The 21468-nt window shown below is 41.5% G+C and overlaps 2 protein-coding genes across 2 annotated transcripts; both read right to left on the reverse strand.

The window, feature by feature from the left end:
• Positions 1-623: 623 nt before the first annotated feature.
• LOC136674401 (olfactory receptor 1E16-like) lies at positions 624-1653 on the reverse strand. Its single transcript, XM_066650411.1, is given in 2 exon segments — positions 624-684; positions 686-1653. Coding segments are annotated over 2 exon segments (1029 nt in total).
• An 18220-nt stretch (positions 1654-19873) lies between these two features.
• Positions 19874-20863, reverse strand: LOC136675152 (olfactory receptor 10A3-like). Its single transcript, XM_066651577.1, has one exon. It carries the CDS (start codon positions 20861-20863, stop codon positions 19874-19876), a length of 990 nt encoding a protein of 329 aa, XP_066507674.1.
• Between the last annotated feature and the right edge of the window lie 605 nt (positions 20864-21468).

Here is a 21468-nt window from a genome sequence, read left to right on the forward strand (position 1 = left end):
GATTACTACCTCTCCCACAAGTGGTGGGCCCATGGGAGAGTGGACCCATGTTGCTCCTTCAGCCTGAGCCCGGCCGGACCCCATGAGTGAAAGGAGCCCCTCCCCCAGGCCTGGCTCCAGGGTGAGCATGTGTTTATGGCATATGATCCTATATTCATTTCAGAATGTTTTAAATACTCTTGGAACTCTCTGGAATATATTTTACAAGGCACTCAAAAAATACCATTGATTTGTTAAACTGTAGAGCCCAGTGTAATAGTTGACTTTGTGACATGACAATGGCAATCCTGTCTTTGAGAGTCCACAATACACTTTAAAGTTCATATTTCAGTATTTGAGTACATTAAAGTAGCTGAATTTACTTATTATATTAGGTATGAACATATGCCTTAATATTTGAATACCACTGTATTTCTATGCAAATAGAAAGGTCAATATTAAACTAAACATCAAACTTTTCCGTTCCAATTACTGTACAAATAATTGTAATTATGTCAGCTGTTCATAGAGATTTATTCAAATTTTGTCATTAAAATACATATTTCAGATCTAACCAACTAAATGTTACAACATTGGAACTATTTTTAAATTTAGAGTACTTCATACTACAACCAAACCTAGGGCTATTTTAAAAATAAATAGGTTGTAATGTTATCATTTTCATTCCTTACAATGCCTTTCACAATCTTCCATTACTGAGTTCACCTTTTTTGTTCGATTGTAGAGTGCTTTAATGGACTGCAGTACCTCCTCTGTTTTCAGAGAATAGATAATGGGGTTTAACATAGGGGGAACTGTTTGCGTTAGGACAGTGTTGATAATTCTAGTGTTTGGATGTAAATATGTTGTTAGAGCGGTAATATAAATGCTGAAGATAGGCAGATAAAACAAAGCCACTAATATGAGGTGGGATGTGCAGGTTTTTATAGCTTTCATTCGCTCACCTCCATGTGAAATTTTGAGCAATGCAAAACCAATACAAATGTAGGACACACCTATAAGTAATAAGGGAATGCAAATCAAAACAGCAATATAGACATAAGCATAAATATAATTAGGAGAATTATCATTACAAGCTAATCTGAAGATAGGACCATGATCACAAAAGTAACTGTCAACTACAGTTAATCTACAGAAGGACAGTCTGGTAACCAGAGTTATCATGAGGCCAACAACAATCATAGAGAAAACCCACATTACACCTATAATCAGAGTCATTGTGCCTTTAGTGACAATAGTATGATACCTCAACGGAAAACATATAGCAATTACTCTGTCAAAGCACAAAGCAAGCAGTGTAAGGGATTGCAGGGTCATAAAAAGAAAAACAAAATACATGTGTGCCAGGCAGTTTTCATAAGATATATACTGGTTCTCAAACAGAAACATATCAGCATATTTTGGAATAAGTGCAGAGCTTCCACACAGATCAGACAAGGCCAGGTTTATGACAACTATATATTTTGCTGTGTGCAGGGTACGTGCTAAGTATATAGTTCCCATTATAAAAGAATTCCCCAAAACCGTCACAACATACACAAGGCAAAGAAATATATAATAATATTTTGCATGTGGCATATTGTAAAATCCATTGATGTAAAATGTAGAGGGGTGAACAAATGTTGCGTTACTAACTGATAAAACAGTATTCATGTCAGTAGGTGAGTGCTGTTTACAATAGAAAGCAGTTGCAAATATACAGTTGCAAATTAAAATGATTTAGGATATAGATAATACACAGCAAACAACAGTAAAATCTCTGTAAAACTAATGAAAAAAAGGAAACATTACTACAAGATATGAAACTCACAGTACTTTGATATGAATACTCTGGAGCTGGAGCAGGAAGCAGGATACGCCTCTTTTATAATTGACTGTTGTTTATGTCATTGCCAAGAACACACCTTAAAAAAAGAAAAAAAAATTCTAGTTGACAATTTGTATTATGGACGGCACGGTGGCGCAGCAGGTAGTGTCGCAGTCACACAGCTCCAGGGACATGGAGGTTGTGGGTTCGATTCCCGCTCCGGGTGACTGTCTGTGAGGAGTTGGTGTGTTCTCCTCATGTCCACGTGGGTTTCCTCCGGGTGCTCCGGTTTCCTCCCACGGTCCAAAAACACACGTTGGAAGGTGGATTGGTGACTCCAAAGTGTCCGTAGGTGTGAGTGTGTGAGTGAATGTGTGTGTGTGTCTGTGTTGCCCTGTGAAGGACTGGCGCCCCCTCCAGGGTGTAATCCCGCCTTGCGCCCAATGATTCCAGGTAGGCTCTGGACCCACCGCGACCCTGAATTGGATAAGCAGTTACAGATAATGAATGAATTTGTATTATACACAAACGTATCTTCTAACAATGGGATCTGTGCCTTAATCGTGTTTGTAGTATGGAAAATCAGTGCCAATATTTTCAAATGTATTCCTGCCTTGTGGCCAATTATTCTGGGTATGCTCCACCCGCCAACCTTAACTGGATAAGTGGTTACAGATTAATTAATGTTTTAAAAAGGAAAGGGAAAAAAAGGATGTATCAGAGACAGTTGGGGGAGAAGAGAGATTGGTTGGGGTACAATATAATGTAATTTGACACTGTTTAAACTATACATTTTTGTTTATTTATTATTTTATTTCTAAGAAAATGGCCAGAAATGTTGACACTCCTTAAATTATTTTGAAAAAGTTCTCCTGGAAAATTGTTTCAATTACAAAGCATTATTTGTTCATATTTGTTCCTTCGGTTTGCAGAGGGACCAGAAAGACCAAAAAACCTGAGAAAGAAATAAAATTCTGACAAAAAAAATCTTTGCACAAAGCACTACAGAAATTAACTGACCAAAATGATTGGCACCCTCAACTTATTTGGTAGCAGAGCCTTACAATAATTGAGGTCAATCACTTTTTATAACCATTAATGGGTTTCTTACATATATCTACTGACATTTTTGACAACTGTTGTTGCAATATTTTAATCTTCCTCCTGTGTTAGTAGTGGTGTGTCGGTCGCGAATGAACCTGTTCAAAGCGCCGGCTCTTGTAAGTGAACGATGAGAGCCGGTTCCCGTCTAAGACCGAGCCATTTTTTCTAAGGCTTGTCATTCAACCAATCAGATAACAACAAGCAAAGCTGAGACACTTGGTTTTCCTGAATGCCAATTTGCCTTTCAAAAAATAGTTGAAGTTGCAGAGTATTTGTTTATTTTATTACCCAGAAATGGATGATTATTGAATTTAATACGCTATTTTGTAATACCTAACTTTTGGGTTCCATTGGCTATATTTCAGAGTTTACAAGTGATTTTTTAAGGTGTTTAAATAAAAATCCAGTTATTTATACAACTGAATATGTGAGTGCAATCAGTGAGTTATTACAAGACAGCCATAAAAACAATTGGCCATTGCAACACTATTTGTTATTTTTAATATTGAACAATAATATTTTGTCCATATAGTCATGTAAAATGTAGGTAATATTGTTCTGTACCAGTGGAAATAAGTGGTAAAACAAAGAGCCATTTAGGAGCCGAAAGAGCCGGCTCTTTATGAAGAGCCGAGCCAAAAGAGCCGAAATTCCCATCACTATGTGTTAGGGTCTTGAGTGACCCATTTTTAGGCTTTAGATTTTTTTTTTACTTTGTCAGCAACTTTTATTTAAACAGAATATTAAAAACTTTCTTTTTAATAAATTATAAAATCCATCCATCCATTATCCACCGCTTATCAGCGTCTGGGTCGCGGGAGGAAGCAGTCGGAGCAAAGAAACCCAGACCTTCCTCTCCCCAGCCACCGTCTCCAGCTCCTCTGGGGGTATACAGAGGCGTTCCCAGGCCATTCGAGACATGTAGTCTCTCCAGCGTGTTCTTGGTCTGCCCCGGGGCCTCCTCCCTGTTGAACATGCCCAGAACACCTCACCAGGAAGGTGTCCAGGAGGCATCCAGAACAGATGCCCGAACCACCTCAACTGGCTCCTCTCGACATGGAGAAGCAGTGGCTCCATTCCAAGTCTCTCCCAGATGTCCGAGTTCCTAATCCTGTCTCTAAGGGAGAGTCCAGACACACTGGGGAGAAAACTCATTTCAGCCACATGTACCCGCGATCCCATTCTTTCGGTCACTACTCAAAGCTCGTGACCATAGGTGAGGGTTGGGACGTAGATCGAACGGTAAATTGAGAGCTTTGCTTTCCTGCTCAGCTCTCTCTTCCCCACAACGGATCGGTACAGAGCCCACATTACTGCTGATGCTGCACTGATCTGTCTGTCAATCTCCCGCTCCATCTTTCCCTCACTCATGAACAACACACCGAGGTATTTAAACTCCTCCACTTGAGGCAGGATATCACTTCCAACCTGAAGAGAGCACTCCAGCCTTTTCCGACTGAGTACCATGGACTCGGACTTGTAGGTGCTGATCCTCATTCCTACCGCTTCACGCTCAGCTGCAAACTGGTCCAGCAAGAGCTGGAGGTCCCGGCTCGATGAAGCCAACAATGGAATCCTGAGACCACCAAACTGGACACCTTCCGCCACTTGGCTATGCTGAGAAATTCTGTCCATAAAAATTATGAACAGAACCAGTGACAACGGGCAGCCCCGATGGAGTCCAACTCTGCCAGCCATATGAACTAGAGTCCTGCTCTGTTTATACAGGGACTGGATGACCCGTAGCAAAAAGCCCAGTACCCCATACCCCCCACAGAATATCCCGAGAGACACGGTCGAATGCCTTCTCCATATCCACAAAACACATGTAGACTGGTTGAGCAAACTCCCACACACCCTCCAGGATTCTAGCGAGGGTAAAGAGCTGGTCCTGTGTTCCACGGCTGGGGCGGAATCTGCATTGTTCCTCCTGGATCCGAGGTTCAACTATCAGTCGGATTCTCTTCTCCAGTACCCTCGCATAGACCTTACCGGGGAGGCTGAGGAGTGTGATCCCCCTATAGTTGGAACCAGTGGCGGATGCTGGTCTTTCAAGGAGGGGAAGCTCAATTTCGGCCTACATCATAAAATGTGTCGGTTTATACATACATACATATATACATACATTTTCTTTTCTGCTTCTCCACTTCAGGTTTGCGGTGGCAACAGGGCGAGCAAAGAAGCCCAGACGTCTCTGTCCCTTGCAACATCCACCAATTCCTCCTGGGGGATCCCAAGGCGTTCCCAGGACAGCCGGGAGATATAATCCCTCCAGCATGTCCTGGGTCTACCCCGGGGCCTCCTTCCAGTTGGACGTGCCTGGTATACCTCCACAAGGTGTCCAGGAGGCATCCTGATCAAATGCCCAAACCACCTCAACTGACTTCTCTCAAAGCGAAGGAGCAGCGACTCTACTCCGAGCTCCTCACCCGATCACGGAGAGTACGCCCAGCGACCTGTCGGAGAAAGCTCATTTCGGCCACGTGTATCCGCGATCTTGTTCTTTCGGTCATTACCCAGAGCTCATGAACATAGGTGAGAGTGGGGACGTAGATTGACCGGTAAATTGAGAGCTTTGCTTTATGGCTCAGCTCTCCCTTCACCACAACGGTGCGGTACAGTGACCGCATTACTGCAGACGCTGCACTTATCCTACAGTCAATCTCACCATCCCTCTTACCTGAAGGGAGCATGCCATCTGTTTCCGGGAGATAACCTCAGACTTGGAGGTGCTGATCCGCATACCGACTGCTTCACACTCGGCTGCAAACTCCTTAAGTGAACGCTGGAGGCCTCCGCGCGAAGAAGCCTTGTATAGGCGTGTCATCCAAGACAGCCCCACAGTATCGAGTGCCTTCAGTAACTCAGCGAATCTCATCCACTCCTGGAGCTTTGTCACTGCAAAGCTTTTTCACCACCTCAGTGACTTCAGCCAAGGAAATGGAATCTGACCCCTCAGACACTTCTGAACCTACCTCCTGCACAAGAGGCATGTCTTTCGGGTTAAGGAGTTCCTCAAAGTGCTCCTTCCAACACCCAACAATACGCTCAGTCGAGTTCAGAGTTTCACCATCCTTGCTGAGCACAGCTTGGATAGGGTCCCCCCTCCCCCTCCTGAGCTGTCGGAGTGTTTTCCAGAACCTCTTTGAGGCCGCCCAGAAGTCATTCTCCATGGCCTCTCCAAACTCCTCCCATGCTTTGGATTTTGCTTCAGCAACAGCCTTTTTCGCTTGCCGGTACCCATCCGCAGAATCGGAAGTTCCCCGAGCTAGCCAATCTCGAAAAGCCTCCTTCTTCCGCTTGACAGCTTCCCTCACCCCCAGTGTCCACCAACGGGTTCTTGGGTTGCCGCCATAAAAGGCACCAACAAGCTTTTGACCACAGCTACATGCAGCCGCTTCCAAGATGGAGGTCCGGAACAGTGTCCATTCAGACTCCATTCTGGACTTGTGAGTATCCTCACACCCACCCGGCGCCTCTCACCCTGTGCAACTCCTGAGTAGGAGAGAGACCAACCCCTATCAAGGAGTTTGGTTCAACTATATCTAGCTGGTATCTCTCAACCTCATGCACCAGCTCTGGCTCTTTACCCCCCAGTGAGGTTATGTTCCACGTACCAAGAACCAGTTTCTGCTGACAAGTTCCATGACACCAGGGGCCCCTTCGCTCCCGCTCTGTGTCCGATGGGTATTGCACCGCACCCCTACTCTGGATCAGGGGTAGGTCCCGGTAACCCTTTCCTGGGCAGGGTACACTGAATTTTAATGGGTGTACTCATAGGAATGCTTTTGGATCATGTTTGTCTGGATCTTCACTCCAGACCTGTTTGCCATGGGAGACCCTACTGGGAGCTAACAGCTCCCGACGACATAGCCCAGGAGGTCATGAGACCACACAAGCCCTTCTACCACGACAAGGCCCTGATCCAGGAAGGGGTGTCGGTTTGTTTATCCATAAATTCTATGCTCCGTTCCATTTCAAGAAAATGATCTGTGACCCTGACGTACCAACAAGGCGTCTTTTCCAGGGACTTGACTAGTGTCCTCTCAATGGCCAGCAGAGCTAGGCTGCTAAAACGGCTTTGGCCCATGTGAAGTGTGCCCGCCTGTGAGTGCTTTGTGACGGTGGAGGGGCTCAGCAGCACCCGCTGGACAGAAACTGCGATAGAAGTCAGAAAGAGTGATAGAAGTCAGTCTCCAAACACAAGCAGCTACAAAAAAACCCCCACCAGATATAGAAACTCGATTTGTTGCTAGTCGTTTTTAACAAAGAAAATGCAGCTAAGATGATTAAGAAAGTCTCTGGTTCAACTCAGAACAGAATGAAAATGTAATGCTCCCATGGATCTTTACACCAAAGGATCGCTCATTCACTCATTTCGCTGTCAATCAAAAAGGGATTCAGCCTCAGGGATTCAGATGTCCACGCAATGTTGCAAAGACGTGTCAGCCAGGACAGCCCCACTACATCCAGAGCCTTGAGGAACCCGGAGCGAACTTCAAACCCCCGGGGCCCTACCGGCAAGTAGTTTTCCCACCACCTCGGCCCTCCATGTCTCTGTCATTACCCACATGAGCGTTGAAGTCCCCCAGCAGAACAATGGAGTCTCCAGAATGAGTGTTCTCCAGCACCCCCTCTAGGGTCCTCAAGAAGGCATGGTACTTTGAACTGCTGTTATGTGCATAATCACAGGCCTGGCTCCAGGGTGAGGCCCTGGTAACCCTACTCCAGGCAAGGGAAGCGATGTCCCTGTTCTTAATCTCTTCATCCTTTTCTTTATGGATCACTCTTTGTCTGGCCCATCACCTAAGACCAATTTGCCTTGGGAGACCCTACCAGGGGCTATTGCCCCAGACAACATAGCTCCTAGGCTCACACAGGCACGCAAACCCCTCCACCACGTTAAGGTGGTGATCCGGGGAGAGGTAAATGATAAAATGAATGGCCTTCACTGGTTCTGCTCCCATCTACCTCAATAGACTCTTAAAACCATACGTTAGCGCCTGCCCTCTCCGTTTCTCAAAGGAGCGCCTACTAACACGACCAACCCCCCGTACAGGTCAGTTGAGGCTATTCTCATCTCTGGTACCACGCTGGTGGAACGAGCTTCCAAGCACTATCAGAGCAACAGAAACCCTCTCTGCATTCAAGAAATCATTGAAAACCCAGCTCTTCCAAGAGTATCTTTTGCACTGAATGTCTTTCTTTAATGCACTTATTACTTCCTGGCATATTGCACTTAATGTAAGGTATTTTGTATAATTTGTGCTGTAGTTTGAATGTTAGCTCCTCTTTTGTAAGTTGCTTTGGATAAAAGTGTCTGCCAAATGCATAAATGTAAATGTAAATAAAATGATCTTGTTAAAATTATGGTGTACATCTCCAGTTTACAGTATGCAACAATGAAAAATTTAAACCAATCTTTCCATGGGTAAGGAAGCCTAACAAAGTAAACAAGAGGTAAGAAACAAATTGGTTGATAATTAATTGTTTTAGGGTATCTTATGGCTGATTTAAGACATGGGTCAAAACCGACCCATTAACAAAAGAAATGGTAACAGAAAGCTAAAGTGGGACAAGGGCGAAAACAGGAACAATAACAAACAGCCATGTACTAGAGCACATGATGGGAAAAACAGACACAGGTCAGGACCAAGGCATGACAGATTTCCCCTCCTAAACTTGCAACTCCAGGAGCGCGTAAACCTAGACCCCCCCAGGTGCTGGCGCAGGAGAGGAGCAAGATAAACAAAACAGAACAAGACAAGACTGACGGTACATGAACCGACAGTAGACAGGACTCAGGACAAGACAGGAATAGACACAGGAAATTGAGCTGGGGACTTGACAGAACCAGAAACAGGACACTGGACTCGGGACAGGACAGGAGACTGACAAAGGGGAGCAATGAGAGACGAAACTTGAGACCAGACATGCGACTGATGAAAGGGAACAGGAGACAAGACTTTGGACAAGACAGAACTAGAGATGGTTGACAAAACCTGAGTGGGGACAGAAGACTGAACTGTGCACAAAACAGGAACAGAGACTGAATTGGATTGGAGACCGGAGGCGAGATTTGAGACTGGACAGGGGACAGGACAGGGTGATGGACTTTGGACGGGACACTGGATGGGAACAAAGACTGGACATGATTAGAAACAGGGGACTGGACTGGAGACAGAACAGGTGACAGGACTGAGGCTGGGTATTGGGACTGGATTTGAGGCAGGACAGGAGAAGAGACAGGTAACAAGACAGGAGACAAGACACTGGACTGAAACGCTGACTGGACAGGACTTGGCAGGGGAACAGGGACCAGGACGTTCACAGGGACTGACACAAACTTGGTGACAGGGACTGGGACACAGACAAGAGCAGACACAGGTACACAGACATGGACAGAGACAGGGACCGACAGAGGAACAAAAACAACAATTGGGACCTAGAGACACAAACAGAGGTGGCCGGGGCTCCACCTTCACAGGAACAGGAGTGGCTGTGGAAGCCGGCATCACAAGAACAGGAGCGGCCTGGTTCACCACCTTCACAGGAACAGGAGCGGCTGGGTTTGCCGCCATCACAGGAACAGGAGCAGCCGGGTTCGCCGCCATCACTGGAACAGAAGCGGCCGAGTTTGGCACCTTCACGGGAACAGGAGTGACCAAGTTTGCTGCCTTCACAAGAAGAGGAGTGGGCGAGTTCACCACCTTCACAGGGACAGGAGCAGCGTATGCCTCCTTCACAGGAACAGGAGACCCTGTAGAGACACTCTCTAAAGCAGGGGACCCTGCTGAGATACCCTTGGAGACGGGGTCCTGCAACGATGTCCACGGAGGCAAGGAGGCCCTGCAATGACGTCCACAGAGGCAAGGGATTGGGCTGCTTGCAGGGCACATGCTGGAGCTGTTGAGGGTTTAGGGGGTCAGATGGGCGCACTCTTGAAGGACTTCCTCAACCCAAGATCTCCAGGAAGTGCGCCCCTGTTAGCCTCACCTCCTTTGTCCTGAGGTTTGAGGCTAACAGCAGCAGGCCTCAACTCCCCCCCCCCCCCCCCCCAAAAAAAAAATTTCTCAGACTTGAGGGGGTTGTCCTCGGGAGCAGGGCTTCCTGCGGAGACGTCCTCAGATGCAGCCTGGGAGAATCTTGCTCTCAAAAGCTCACAAAAAGACTCCATATTAATTTCCAGGGCTTTTTCTCTCAGCAGAGAAAATGAATGACTGCAATATAGCTGGTTGATCACCCACCATAACAGCAAATACTTCTCCTGCTTGCTTAACTGTAGTGATCGACCAATATGGGTTTTTTGATGGCTGATGCCGATTTCTAGACGCCAGTGGTGGCCGATGGCCGATATGTAACTCAATATACCTTTTCCTCAGGCAGTGAATATACTAGATGCATTATCATGATTTATTTTTACAGAAAACCCTTCACATTTGTAAAAGAAACCATTTAGAGTTCTGAAATATATATGAAGTTGTCAAAAGCTTATGAAATACACAAAAAATATAGGTACTTGTCTTACTTTTGAAAAAAAAAAATGTTAGTGACTATAAAGTGACGAGTTTATGAGTCCCATTACATTTTTCTTTTTAAAATTGTGTCTCCAGGGGTCTATTTTCATCAGGTAAAATTTGGAGTTGATACCTCTTACTGATTTGAAATTATTCAAACTGGAGCAGACAGTGGACAGATGGCCTCTCCAAGTGTCTCTTTAGACCCCAAGCTCTCCTTAAAGAAAATAATTACTTTTACTGCAAAAATAAACTGTATATATCTTTCCTAGACCTAATGTCAACATCTTAGTGTTTTTTCTTTACTTTCTATGAGAAACTAGTCTCCTGTCCCTCACCAAGTGGCCATTTACCCCTCACCAAACAGTACCAAACGTGTTTGTCCCTCCTCCTTGGGTGTGCATCGCCATAACTCTGCCCCTAATTGGTCTACAGACTTGATTGACATGTTGTTGGAAAGCTGAGAGCCTAAGCTCTAGGCAGTAGGTATGACATGGGTCCATGGTGATAATATTTTAATTATTTTTTTGAAAATATGTACTATTTTTTTTAATGGAATTGATCAGCTGGTCTCTCAACGGTATTGACACCATCTTCTCAAGGAGAAGTTTGGGCTCGGGGGAGCCCGCCTACTCTGATGGAACGACGCTGGCTGGATATTCCATGGATGCATGGGAAAGGTGGCGCGTGGTGTGTCTGCCGTCTCATTCCATCGAGGACATTGAAGCTGTTGAACATACGATCGTGGCCTTTCTGCTGATTGGTTTAGGCGTTGCCCTGGTATATCGGGAAATTAAAAGAGTTGGGTCAGTTGAAAACAGCCCAAGGAAACTGACCAATATGATTGATGGGATGGGCAGAGCCGTTGGTGCACTGGGACTGTGAGTAGAAGCTTGGAATCCATCATGAAGCAACTAATGGCTTTGAACTCAAAGTTTGAACGTTTGGAAGACTGGAGCAAAAATGGAACTTTGAATCAGAGGGACAATTAGCTCAAAATTAGCTTCAGGTCTCTGATCTCAGCGAACTGAAATTATCTGTTTTGGCTGCCCCAGCTATCAGCAGCCTTGAGCTGCTGATAGTCAAACTCCCCTGGTGGAACAGTTGCTATGGAGATCTGGCTCACAGACTGAAACTTGCTCCCCCCCACCACCCATGAACACGCCTCCTACTGCTTTTTGTCCACGTCACTGAAACTATCTGTGTGTATTGCTTGTGTGCTATAGGTGTTGTTTTTTTCAAGATCTTCCTTAAGGCAGAGTCTGTGACTTTCTTTTTTTTTACCACCACTTTCCTGATGTTGTACTTGTATAACTTTGTATGTGACAAATAAATTGAATCTGAATCAAATTTTGTTTTTTTTTTTAGGCCAGTACTCTTGACACAAACATGAGGATTGCTTACCGACGGTTTGATGGAGAGACAGATTTAGTCTCGTTTTGAAGGAGACTATCTCAGGTAAGCACTGCTGCGCTAACTTTGTATGTAAGCTGCTTGTGGACTCTTTAGGCTTCGAGAAGCAGTGGTTTTGTCATTGATGAGAAAAAAAACGTGAAGTTTGGATTATTTTATTTTTTTGGCTTTAATTCCGTAGTCCTACATTTTAGTGTATATCCTCATGATCCTGACAGTTTGCCCGTTCGATTCATGTATGATATGTACACATTACTCAAATATGGCGCCGTGAAAAATCTGAAAATCTGTACTGTTACTAATATTTTTTCATAACAATTTCCAATAACAAAAATAGAAATAGCCAAAATACTTATTTATCAGTAGGATTATATATAAAATGATTAAATCAATGAAAATCAGTGACTTTAAGCTTTAATTTGGTACATTAACTGTCAACTTTGGACCTGTAGTACTTGAGATATACTGATGGATATAACAATGAGTGATTTCTTTTTATAAGCTTAACCGACCAATGAGCGAAATAAGAGGTTAAATAATGCTGGGTTTCTAGGTTACAACTATCAAATCAGTCATTTATGATAGCAGATTATTGAGTGTATGTTACAAAGAGCAGCCAGTAACAAATAGTGAGAGCTGAAGAAGAGAAAATAGTTCATACCGTTTTCTCTGATGAGACGGCATGCAGTTACTGGTTGGAGGCTTGTACTCCTGTACTTGTGCTTAATGATGTACTTGTGCTTACTTGTGCTTCTGCCTGTAAGATGGCAAAATGGATGCAAGGGTCACTCTAACAGCCAGAATGACTGAGCTGCCCACAGCATTGCCTGTGTGCATTGTGTAAATATCAGCCTCTGGTTTCATATGGCCCACTGCATTTCAGGAAACATTTTCCTTTTGGAAGGCTCTAGTCATGGTTAGTTCCTTTTTGGTGTGTCTAAGTAGCATCTGATAATGCTTCACCACATCAATTTTCAATCAATCAATCAATTGCTATAAGAAAACAGACAAAAGTATTTCCATGCAACACAACCATTTGTACTGTGCTTTAAAGCAGCCGTCAAGTTGTAAAAAGCTTTAATCAACACTTTATTGAAATACTTGAGAAACAATAGTGTTTTAAGGGAAGAACATACTTTTTAACTGCTTTATCCTTTTTCCTCTATTTGATTTAAATGCTTTTTTTTAATCTATGAAATAAGTGGCTTGACATATAAGCAAATGTTTACATACATTTTCAGTGCATATATTTTTATTTTATTATGAAACCAGACAAGAAAACAATGCCTCAAAACACTGCTAACAGCAGTAGCAGCAAAAACGTATTAAATTTAGATTTATAATTGAAAAATTTGATTAACTCTTTTGCTTTTTTTGGCAGTAAAACCCTAAGCCCAAACTAGGGCTTTGCTACAACTGATACCCATTTCAATGTTGATTCTACAAGTGTATGGTTATGACTTCAGAAGTAGAGGTTGAGCACTAGGTTGACCTAGAAAATCTGTACTGTTACTGAAAATCTGTACTGTTACTAATATTTTTTCATAACAATTTCCAATAACAAAAATAGAAATAGCCAAAATACTTATTTATCAGTAGGATTATATATAAAATGATTAAATCAATGAAAATCAGTGACTTTAAGCTTTAATTTGGTACATTAACTGTCAACTTTGGACCTGTAGTACTTGAGATATACTGATGGATATAACAATGAGTGATTTCTTTTTATAAGCTTAACCGACCAATGAGCGAAATAAGAGGTTAAATAATGCTGGGTTTCTAGGTTACAACTATCAAATCAGTCATTTATGATAGCAGATTATTGAGTGTATGTTACAAAGAGCAGCCAGTAACAAATAGTGAGAGCTGAAGAAGAGAAAATAGTTCATACCGTTTTCTCTGATGAGACGGCATGCAGTTACTGGTTGGAGGCTTGTACTCCTGTACTTGTGCTTAATGATGTACTTGTGCTTACTTGTGCTTCTGCCTGTAAGATGGCAAAATGGATGCAAGGGTCACTCTAACAGCCAGAATGACTGAGCTGCCCACAGCATTGCCTGTGTGCATTGTGTAAATATCAGCCTCTGGTTTCATATGGCCCACTGCATTTCAGGAAACATTTTCCTTTTGGAAGGCTCTAGTCATGGTTAGTTCCTTTTTGGTGTGTCTAAGTAGCATCTGATAATGCTTCACCACATCAATTTTCAATCAATCAATCAATTGCTATAAGAAAACAGACAAAAGTATTTCCATGCAACACAACCATTTGTACTGTGCTTTAAAGCAGCCGTCAAGTTGTAAAAAGCTTTAATCAACACTTTATTGAAATACTTGAGAAACAATAGTGTTTTAAGGGAAGAACATACTTTTTAACTGCTTTATCCTTTTTCCTCTATTTGATTTAAATGCTTTTTTTTAATCTATGAAATAAGTGGCTTGACATATAAGCAAATGTTTACATACATTTTCAGTGCATATATTTTTATTTTATTATGAAACCAGACAAGAAAACAATGCCTCAAAACACTGCTAACAGCAGTAGCAGCAAAAACGTATTAAATTTAGATTTATAATTGAAAAAATTTGATTAACTCTTTTGCTTTTTTTGGCAGTAAAACCCTAAGCCCAAACTAGGGCTTTGCTACAACTGATACCCATTTCAATGTTGATTCTACAAGTGTATGGTTATGACTTCAGAAGTAGAGGTTGAGCACTAGGTTGACCTAGAAGATTCGAGCACCAGTCATTTTACCGCAGTAAATAATTTAGTACAGTACAGTAAGTACAGTAAAAAAAGAATACCATACTGGTTCTGACTCCATGGTACCCACAGTGGAGAGATGTGGTGGGCATCTAGAAGCATTCTACTGTCTTGGCATCATTGAAGGTCACCCTCTTCAACACAAATGCAGCAGAAGACAAAGAGAAGCACAAGTTGAATGTCAGACTTTGTGTCATTGGAATGTTAGGGGCCTCAACTCACTTGGAAAGCTATCAGGACTTGCAAGTGAAATGGGGAGACTGAACATCAGCATCTGTGGATTATTTGAGACAAAACTAACAACCACTGGACACTTCAAGGCACTTGATGGACAAACTGTGCTGTTCTCTGGCAAAGAGTATTGTGAACATCATGGAGTTGCACTCTGTGTTTATAAAAATGTCTATGCACCAACTGCTGGCAAACAAGATGAATCCATGGATACGTAAAGTTACATTGTTTCATTTCTTACATAGCTCAGGAGATTGGTGCTGAATGCTTTGCTGGGATAAACTATAGCCTTTATAGAATTTAGGGTAATTATCATAGAGAAATTCCCTCATATGTATCTCCCTGCTAACTCATGTATAGCTGTAATCTAATTCATTAAATAAATGTATGATCAATACTCATTATTTGATATTACATTTAATAAACGAGTTGTGTGATAGAACCAATCAAAAAAATGTGCATGGGCACCTTTCTTGTACAGAATTATTACTTTTAGTTCAGATTCAATTTCAGAGCCAAGAATTTACAATGGGTCAATGAGCATAATTCATTAATAATTAATTCTGCTATATTATATGTAAAGTAATCCAAAAATGATCACCTACTTGTCCAAGTTAAAATTGGACCGGTAAAGACACTACATATTAATGACTCCCAAACATGGAGCTTAACAAAATGAATTAAATAATTATTACTCAAATAACTGTCACTGATGCTACATAAATGTTTAATTTTGAAGTAATACTGTGGTTTTATCAGCTGTGATGCATCACTGTTTAATCACATGTATGAAAGAGTTTTAAGTTAATCACTGTGCACAAATCTCAGTGTATGTTCTGAATCGTCCAAAAGTCTACAAATTCCTGCTTTTAATCTGCAAATTTTGTACCTCAAATACGGCTTTGTCAGGAACGTGGCAAGCAGACTGACAGAGGCGGACACACTCGCTAGAACACAGTGATTTTTATTTACACAATAAATAACAAACCAGAGACAGACTTGGATAACATGACATAATACTAGGCAAAGAGACTTTGACAGATAGAGAGGGAACTGGACAGAGAAACCTAGAGGGAGCTAAACAGACAGAGAAACAGACTCAACCTAGACATAGAACTAAATAGACAAACCTGGACACAGAGCTAAACAGAGACCTAGACAGGAAGAGCTAAACACGTACCTGGACAAAGAAAACTAAACAGACTAACCTAGACCGAGAGAACTGAACAGAAACCTAAATAGAGAAAGAGCTAAAGCAGACTAAACTAAAACACAGAAAGCTAAACAGACTAAACTTTGACACAGACAGCTATACTGACTAAACTAAAACACAAAAAGCTAAACAGAGAAAACACAAACAGACATGAGACAAGAGTGATACAAAAACTGACTTGGAAGGCATGAGAAACAGACAAGACCGACCGACCGACCCGGTCGGTGGGTCGGTCGGTCGTGAGCAGTGTTGATTCAACCTTTAAATAGAGAGGCAGCGAATCCCAGCTCAAAATTGCATGTAGAATCTTGTGCCTTGAATTTGTAAAACAATGTTAATAGTGAACTCATTCTAAAGTGGCCCAAAACAGTTCTTTAAAACTGACAGTGGTGTGTGTTTCTCCTTCAGTGTTAGAACTGAAGAGGTTCCATTTAGCCAAACCAGTGAACCTACTCTGGGGAGAGGAGTTAAGTAAATAGTTGGCAGCACTGACCTAGCCCTGGAAACACCAGGAGCCCTGTGGCTGAATTGTGCTATTGCAACTGAAGTCAATTTATGGTGCCTCCTTTAAATCTGGCACACAACCCAGTCACCAAGCATCAGTGGTAATCACCTGACTGAGGTGTATTTGGAATTAGCAAGCTCAATAGGAGCCACATATATAGAATATACAGCCATGATCCTTGGCGCTGAGCCCTCTCACATGGCAAATTTGATGTCGCAGTTAATGGTCCTCCATTTAATGGAGTGACCTAAAGGCAAGGCCTTAATAAAGGTAGCCAGCCAAATGGCTACACTAGCAGTAGAAAAACTTAAACACTCCCCCACTGTCCAGGATGTACTGTACAACAGGCCAATTCTGTCTCCACTTTTAAGTCTAAACTGAAAACCTGTCTGTTTCTATTGCTTATATCTGTCCCCAATCTGAAACCAGCCCACTGCCAAGTAATGTATCATGTTTGTGATTTTATGATACTGTGTTTGGGCTCCCATTCCTGTCTTTACTGTTTGCAACAGGTCACCATTGGCTCTCAGTCTTTTCAACATATGATTTCACTATTCAGTACTAACCAGGATGACTTGGTTTTGGTGCTGCTCCTCAAAGTTTTCCGGAAGCTTACTGCTTTCCAGTATAAGTGGGAGTGGGAACCTCACAGCAACTTGCTGTACCACCGACCTAAGGATAGCACAGGAGAAAGATTTGGTAATTGGTCCAGTAAAACAGATGGTAGAAGCAGGCCAAGATGGGTGACAAATGTACTGACCCAGCCATTGCATTACTGCTATGACAATGTCTGAAATTAGTCACAGAAAACTCAGTCTGGGAAAGTGTTGCAACACAAAATCACTAATGTGGTGAAAACAGCTCTGAAAACTAACATCAGAGATTATATATACAGATGGTCACAGCTTTGCACAATGATTCCGGTAACCTTGGAGTGGAAAGGACCATTGAGCTCCTCAGAAATAGGTTTTATTGGTCTATAATGGCAAGAAAAATTGAAGATTATATTAAAAAGTTGTGGTAGGTGCAACACAAGGGAAACACAGAAACACTGTTAAACCACGTAATGACCAGTGGGACCTGTATTGATTTCTTGTTGCTAGAGCCTGACTCTAAAGGAAATGCCAATGTTTGGTCATGACCAACGATTTCACTCACCTTACAAGCCTTACAAGCCTTTCCCCACAGAGACCTGAAAGCCACTAGAGTTACTTTGATAACATTTTTGTGCATTATTAGTTTCCAGCTTGGATACAATTGGATCAGGGGCTAGATTTGGAGGGTCGTCCTCTCAAGGAACTTCTGGGAATGTTGAGGATTCTCAACAACTCCCTATCATCCACTAGGAGATCCCCATACTGAAATATTAAATCACACTCTTCTTTCAATGTTGGGAACCTTGAATCCTGAGAAAAAGTAGATCTGAAGTTAACATATAAATCAGTTGCTACATTCCTACAATTGTACAAAAAAATGAAGCTACTGGTTATTCCCTGTATTTCCTTATGTTTGCGAGAGAAGTCCATCTGCCAGTGAACATTTGTTTTGGTATGTCTACCGATTGTGAATAGGAGGTGAAGCATGATCAGTATGTGAAGAAAATGGTTTGGAATGCTTATAGACTGGCATCAGAGGCTGCAAACAAGAACCATCAGAGAAATAAGAGGCATGAAAGAGTGAAAAATCAAGGTCTGGAGATAGGAGAATAGGGTATTTATATGGAATTTTGGTCACACTGGAAAACACAAAATGAGATATAGATTAAATTTCTTGCCCTATGTTGTGGTGAATAAATGGCCAGACATACCTGTTTATCAGCTGAAGCCAAGTAGGGGAATGGGAGGCATGTAAACAATATACCAAGATCATCTGTTAACTATATTGGAGTTTGTCCAAAGCACAAGGGAACAGTGAGCCACCCTGTAGACCAGGGAGATCTGTTGACCAGTATGCAGGGAGTGAATCAGGTAAACCATATTCTGAAAATGGAGATCAGAAACCATGTTTTAATTCCTATAAAGCTATTTCAGAGTTGTCAAGAACTGGGAGTGACACACTGGAGCAGTTCATAGTTGTTCCAAATAATAATGATACTAGTCAGTGGAAACAGGGAGTTGAATTACTCCAGATGATGAGACTGGAGATGATTTGCCGCACTTTACTGAATCAGAAGGAGACTAAGGACTAGAAGTGGGAGACCACCTTGCATTTCTGACACTGGGTTTGAGGAATTAAATGAACCTGTGGGTGAACGGTGGTCACAGTGGAAGGGAAAACCCACCCTTCATCTCAGTTATAACCAATTAGGAAGACCAACAGCCCGGGCACTGGCCATAGTGTACAAAGAGATAATCACTCATATGCTCTGTTATTATCCTATGATGAAATGTAATAAATATGCTGCTTCAAGAGTCTGATAGGTGTGGGTGGCAATGATTTGAATGAATGAAAGGTTCCATGGGGACATGTAACCCATCAAAAGAAGCAGGGTGTTGCCCAGCTGAAACTCAGTGATTAGTGTTGTAATCTGCTGTGTAAGTGAGACTAGATCATTATTAAAAATATTTTTTGTGCATTAGCCTCAGGCACCCGTTTATGAGTAACACTCAATATCTGAGCTTGTTTAAACAAGTTGCTGCTGTTTACAAGCCTTATAGTTTTGTTTACATTCACGCAGAGCTCTGTACATGGACTATTGCCAGGGACAATTTCTGATATTTCCCAGCCACCATGTACTTAAGCAACGAACCATGCCAACAAACGTTTTCCTTTTACCCAGCTTAAGTTCATGAGGGTGTAGGCCTACACATAGATATAACATTTTCAAATATTTAGGCATGGACATTTAAACATTTTTTAGTTTTTCGTTAGAGATGAGGTTAAAGCTGAGGCTTACTGCCTTTTTTTTCTTTTCATTTAACAATGATTGTGTTACCGGAATTTTTTTGTGGTAAATTTTAAGTGTAGTGGAAATTATCTGCTATTTATCTCTGTAGAAAAAAAAACCCAGAAAGACAGTAACAGTAGTAGTAACAGTAGAAGAGAATTTTATTTGAATTAGCAGTAAGAACCTACTATTTGAGAGGATTCTGAACCAAGGCCCGTATACAGTGTTGTGGTGCTACAAATATTAACATCTATTACTTGTTTATTAAATTTGCTATTTAGTAACAGTGCAAAACTAAAGTCCTTTTTGTTCAGTATCCATGTATGTACAGAAATATTTAATCAAATAAATACATGTAAATGAGATAATTGTTTTAACAATCCCTTTCTTCCAAAATAAAATAATAATTTATTTTAAAACAAAGGCAAATTCTCATTTAGACAGGGTGAAAATGTTGATTTTGTTCCCCTTTCCATGTTTCTGAGTGCACCATTTCAGAAACAGTTGCCGAATTTCTTTTGTCCTAAAAAAGTACATGAATGGGTTAAGTAGTGGTGGGAATAACCAATAAAACATAGAAAATGCTATTTTTTGGTTGACATCAAATTTAACATTAGGTAAATATGGTGCTGTGAATACAAAGAAGCGGGGCACATAATGGATACTTATGATGCATAGCTGTGTGGCACAGGTAGAGAAGGCTTTTAGTCTGCTATGGTTTTTGGTGGTTTTGATCACAGATACCACAATTCTGGTATAAAAGAAAATTATGATAAAGAGAGTTAGGGCAAGCACACACATCACTAATGTGGTGAAAACAAAGCTCTGAAAGCTAACATCAGAGCAAACTAAACTATACAAAGACAAAGTTTCACAGTAGCAGTGAACAATACGGTTTGGTCCACAGAATGGCATCTGTGAGGCCTGTATTGTGATAATGGTGGGAATAAGTATGGAAGACACCCAGGAAAACAATGTTAAGAGGACCATAGTTCGATTGGTCATTAGCACAGGATATCTGAGAGGGAAGCAGATAGCAAGATATCGATCTAGAGCCATCGTCATCATGAGGAGAAAGTTCAAGTTTGCAAAATAGTGAATGAGCAACCTCTGAAACATGCAAACATGGAAGGAGACAGACCCATCGTTGAACCAGTAACGGGCTATAATTTTAGGCAAAGCCACAGTGCAGAATCCAGTATCCGCCAGAGCTAAATTCATCATGATGATGTACATGGGCTTTTGCAGGCTTGGTTCAATTGCAAACAGCATCATAAACACTGAATTACCCACAACAACCATTACATAAATGCTCAAGAATATAGCAGCAACCAGGTTGTAATAATCCGGCTGAAGTCCAAGGAAACCGACAATGATAAACTCTGTTACAACTGAAGAGGTATTCTGGTTTTTTAATATCATGCTGAAAACAGAAAAAAAAATATTTGTCATATTCTCACAAAAAATGACATGGGTAACATTACAATTAAACTATGTAATTATAATCTATTTATAAGATGTGCTGTTATTAAATACTGTTTTTATATTTGAACAATAATATAAAATAGAAATTGGTACAGAGAAGCAAATAAAGTAAAATGAAATAACTGCTGCCTATGTCCATATTTCTTCACAAAATATTGTTACATATATTGCGGCCAGAATTAAATTCTAATATATGATACTATGTATGTGTAGATTTGTGCAGAGAAACAAGTGGATCACCTTTCCATCTTCTTCTCTTGTACTTAAGAGACTGTAAATATAAATGGGATTTTATGTATGAGCAACATGACATAAGCTGTTATATTTTTAGGATTATTCAAAGAGGTATACAAAGAAAGCGGCTAGTCATTTTACCTTTATGTTTTCATGATGAGCTTTTGTGTATGCTTATGTGTCCTCATGCTTCCCTTTTATAGGATTAATTTATGTGAAGATACCCCATATAGCTGTACATCTACTCCTCAGAGGCCATTAACACACACAAAACACTCCCCTTATGTACACCACTTTTTCTACTTGTG

The sequence above is a fragment of the Hoplias malabaricus genome, chromosome 18, assembly GCF_029633855.1.
Source record: "Hoplias malabaricus isolate fHopMal1 chromosome 18, fHopMal1.hap1, whole genome shotgun sequence".
Taxonomy (NCBI): Eukaryota; Metazoa; Chordata; class Actinopteri; order Characiformes; family Erythrinidae; genus Hoplias; species Hoplias malabaricus.

Excerpts from the sequence above, each read along its gene's own strand:
- LOC136675152 (XM_066651577.1), bottom strand. The coding sequence starts at position 20,863 with ATGATATTAAAAAACCAGAATACCTCTTCAGTTGTAACAGAGTTTATC.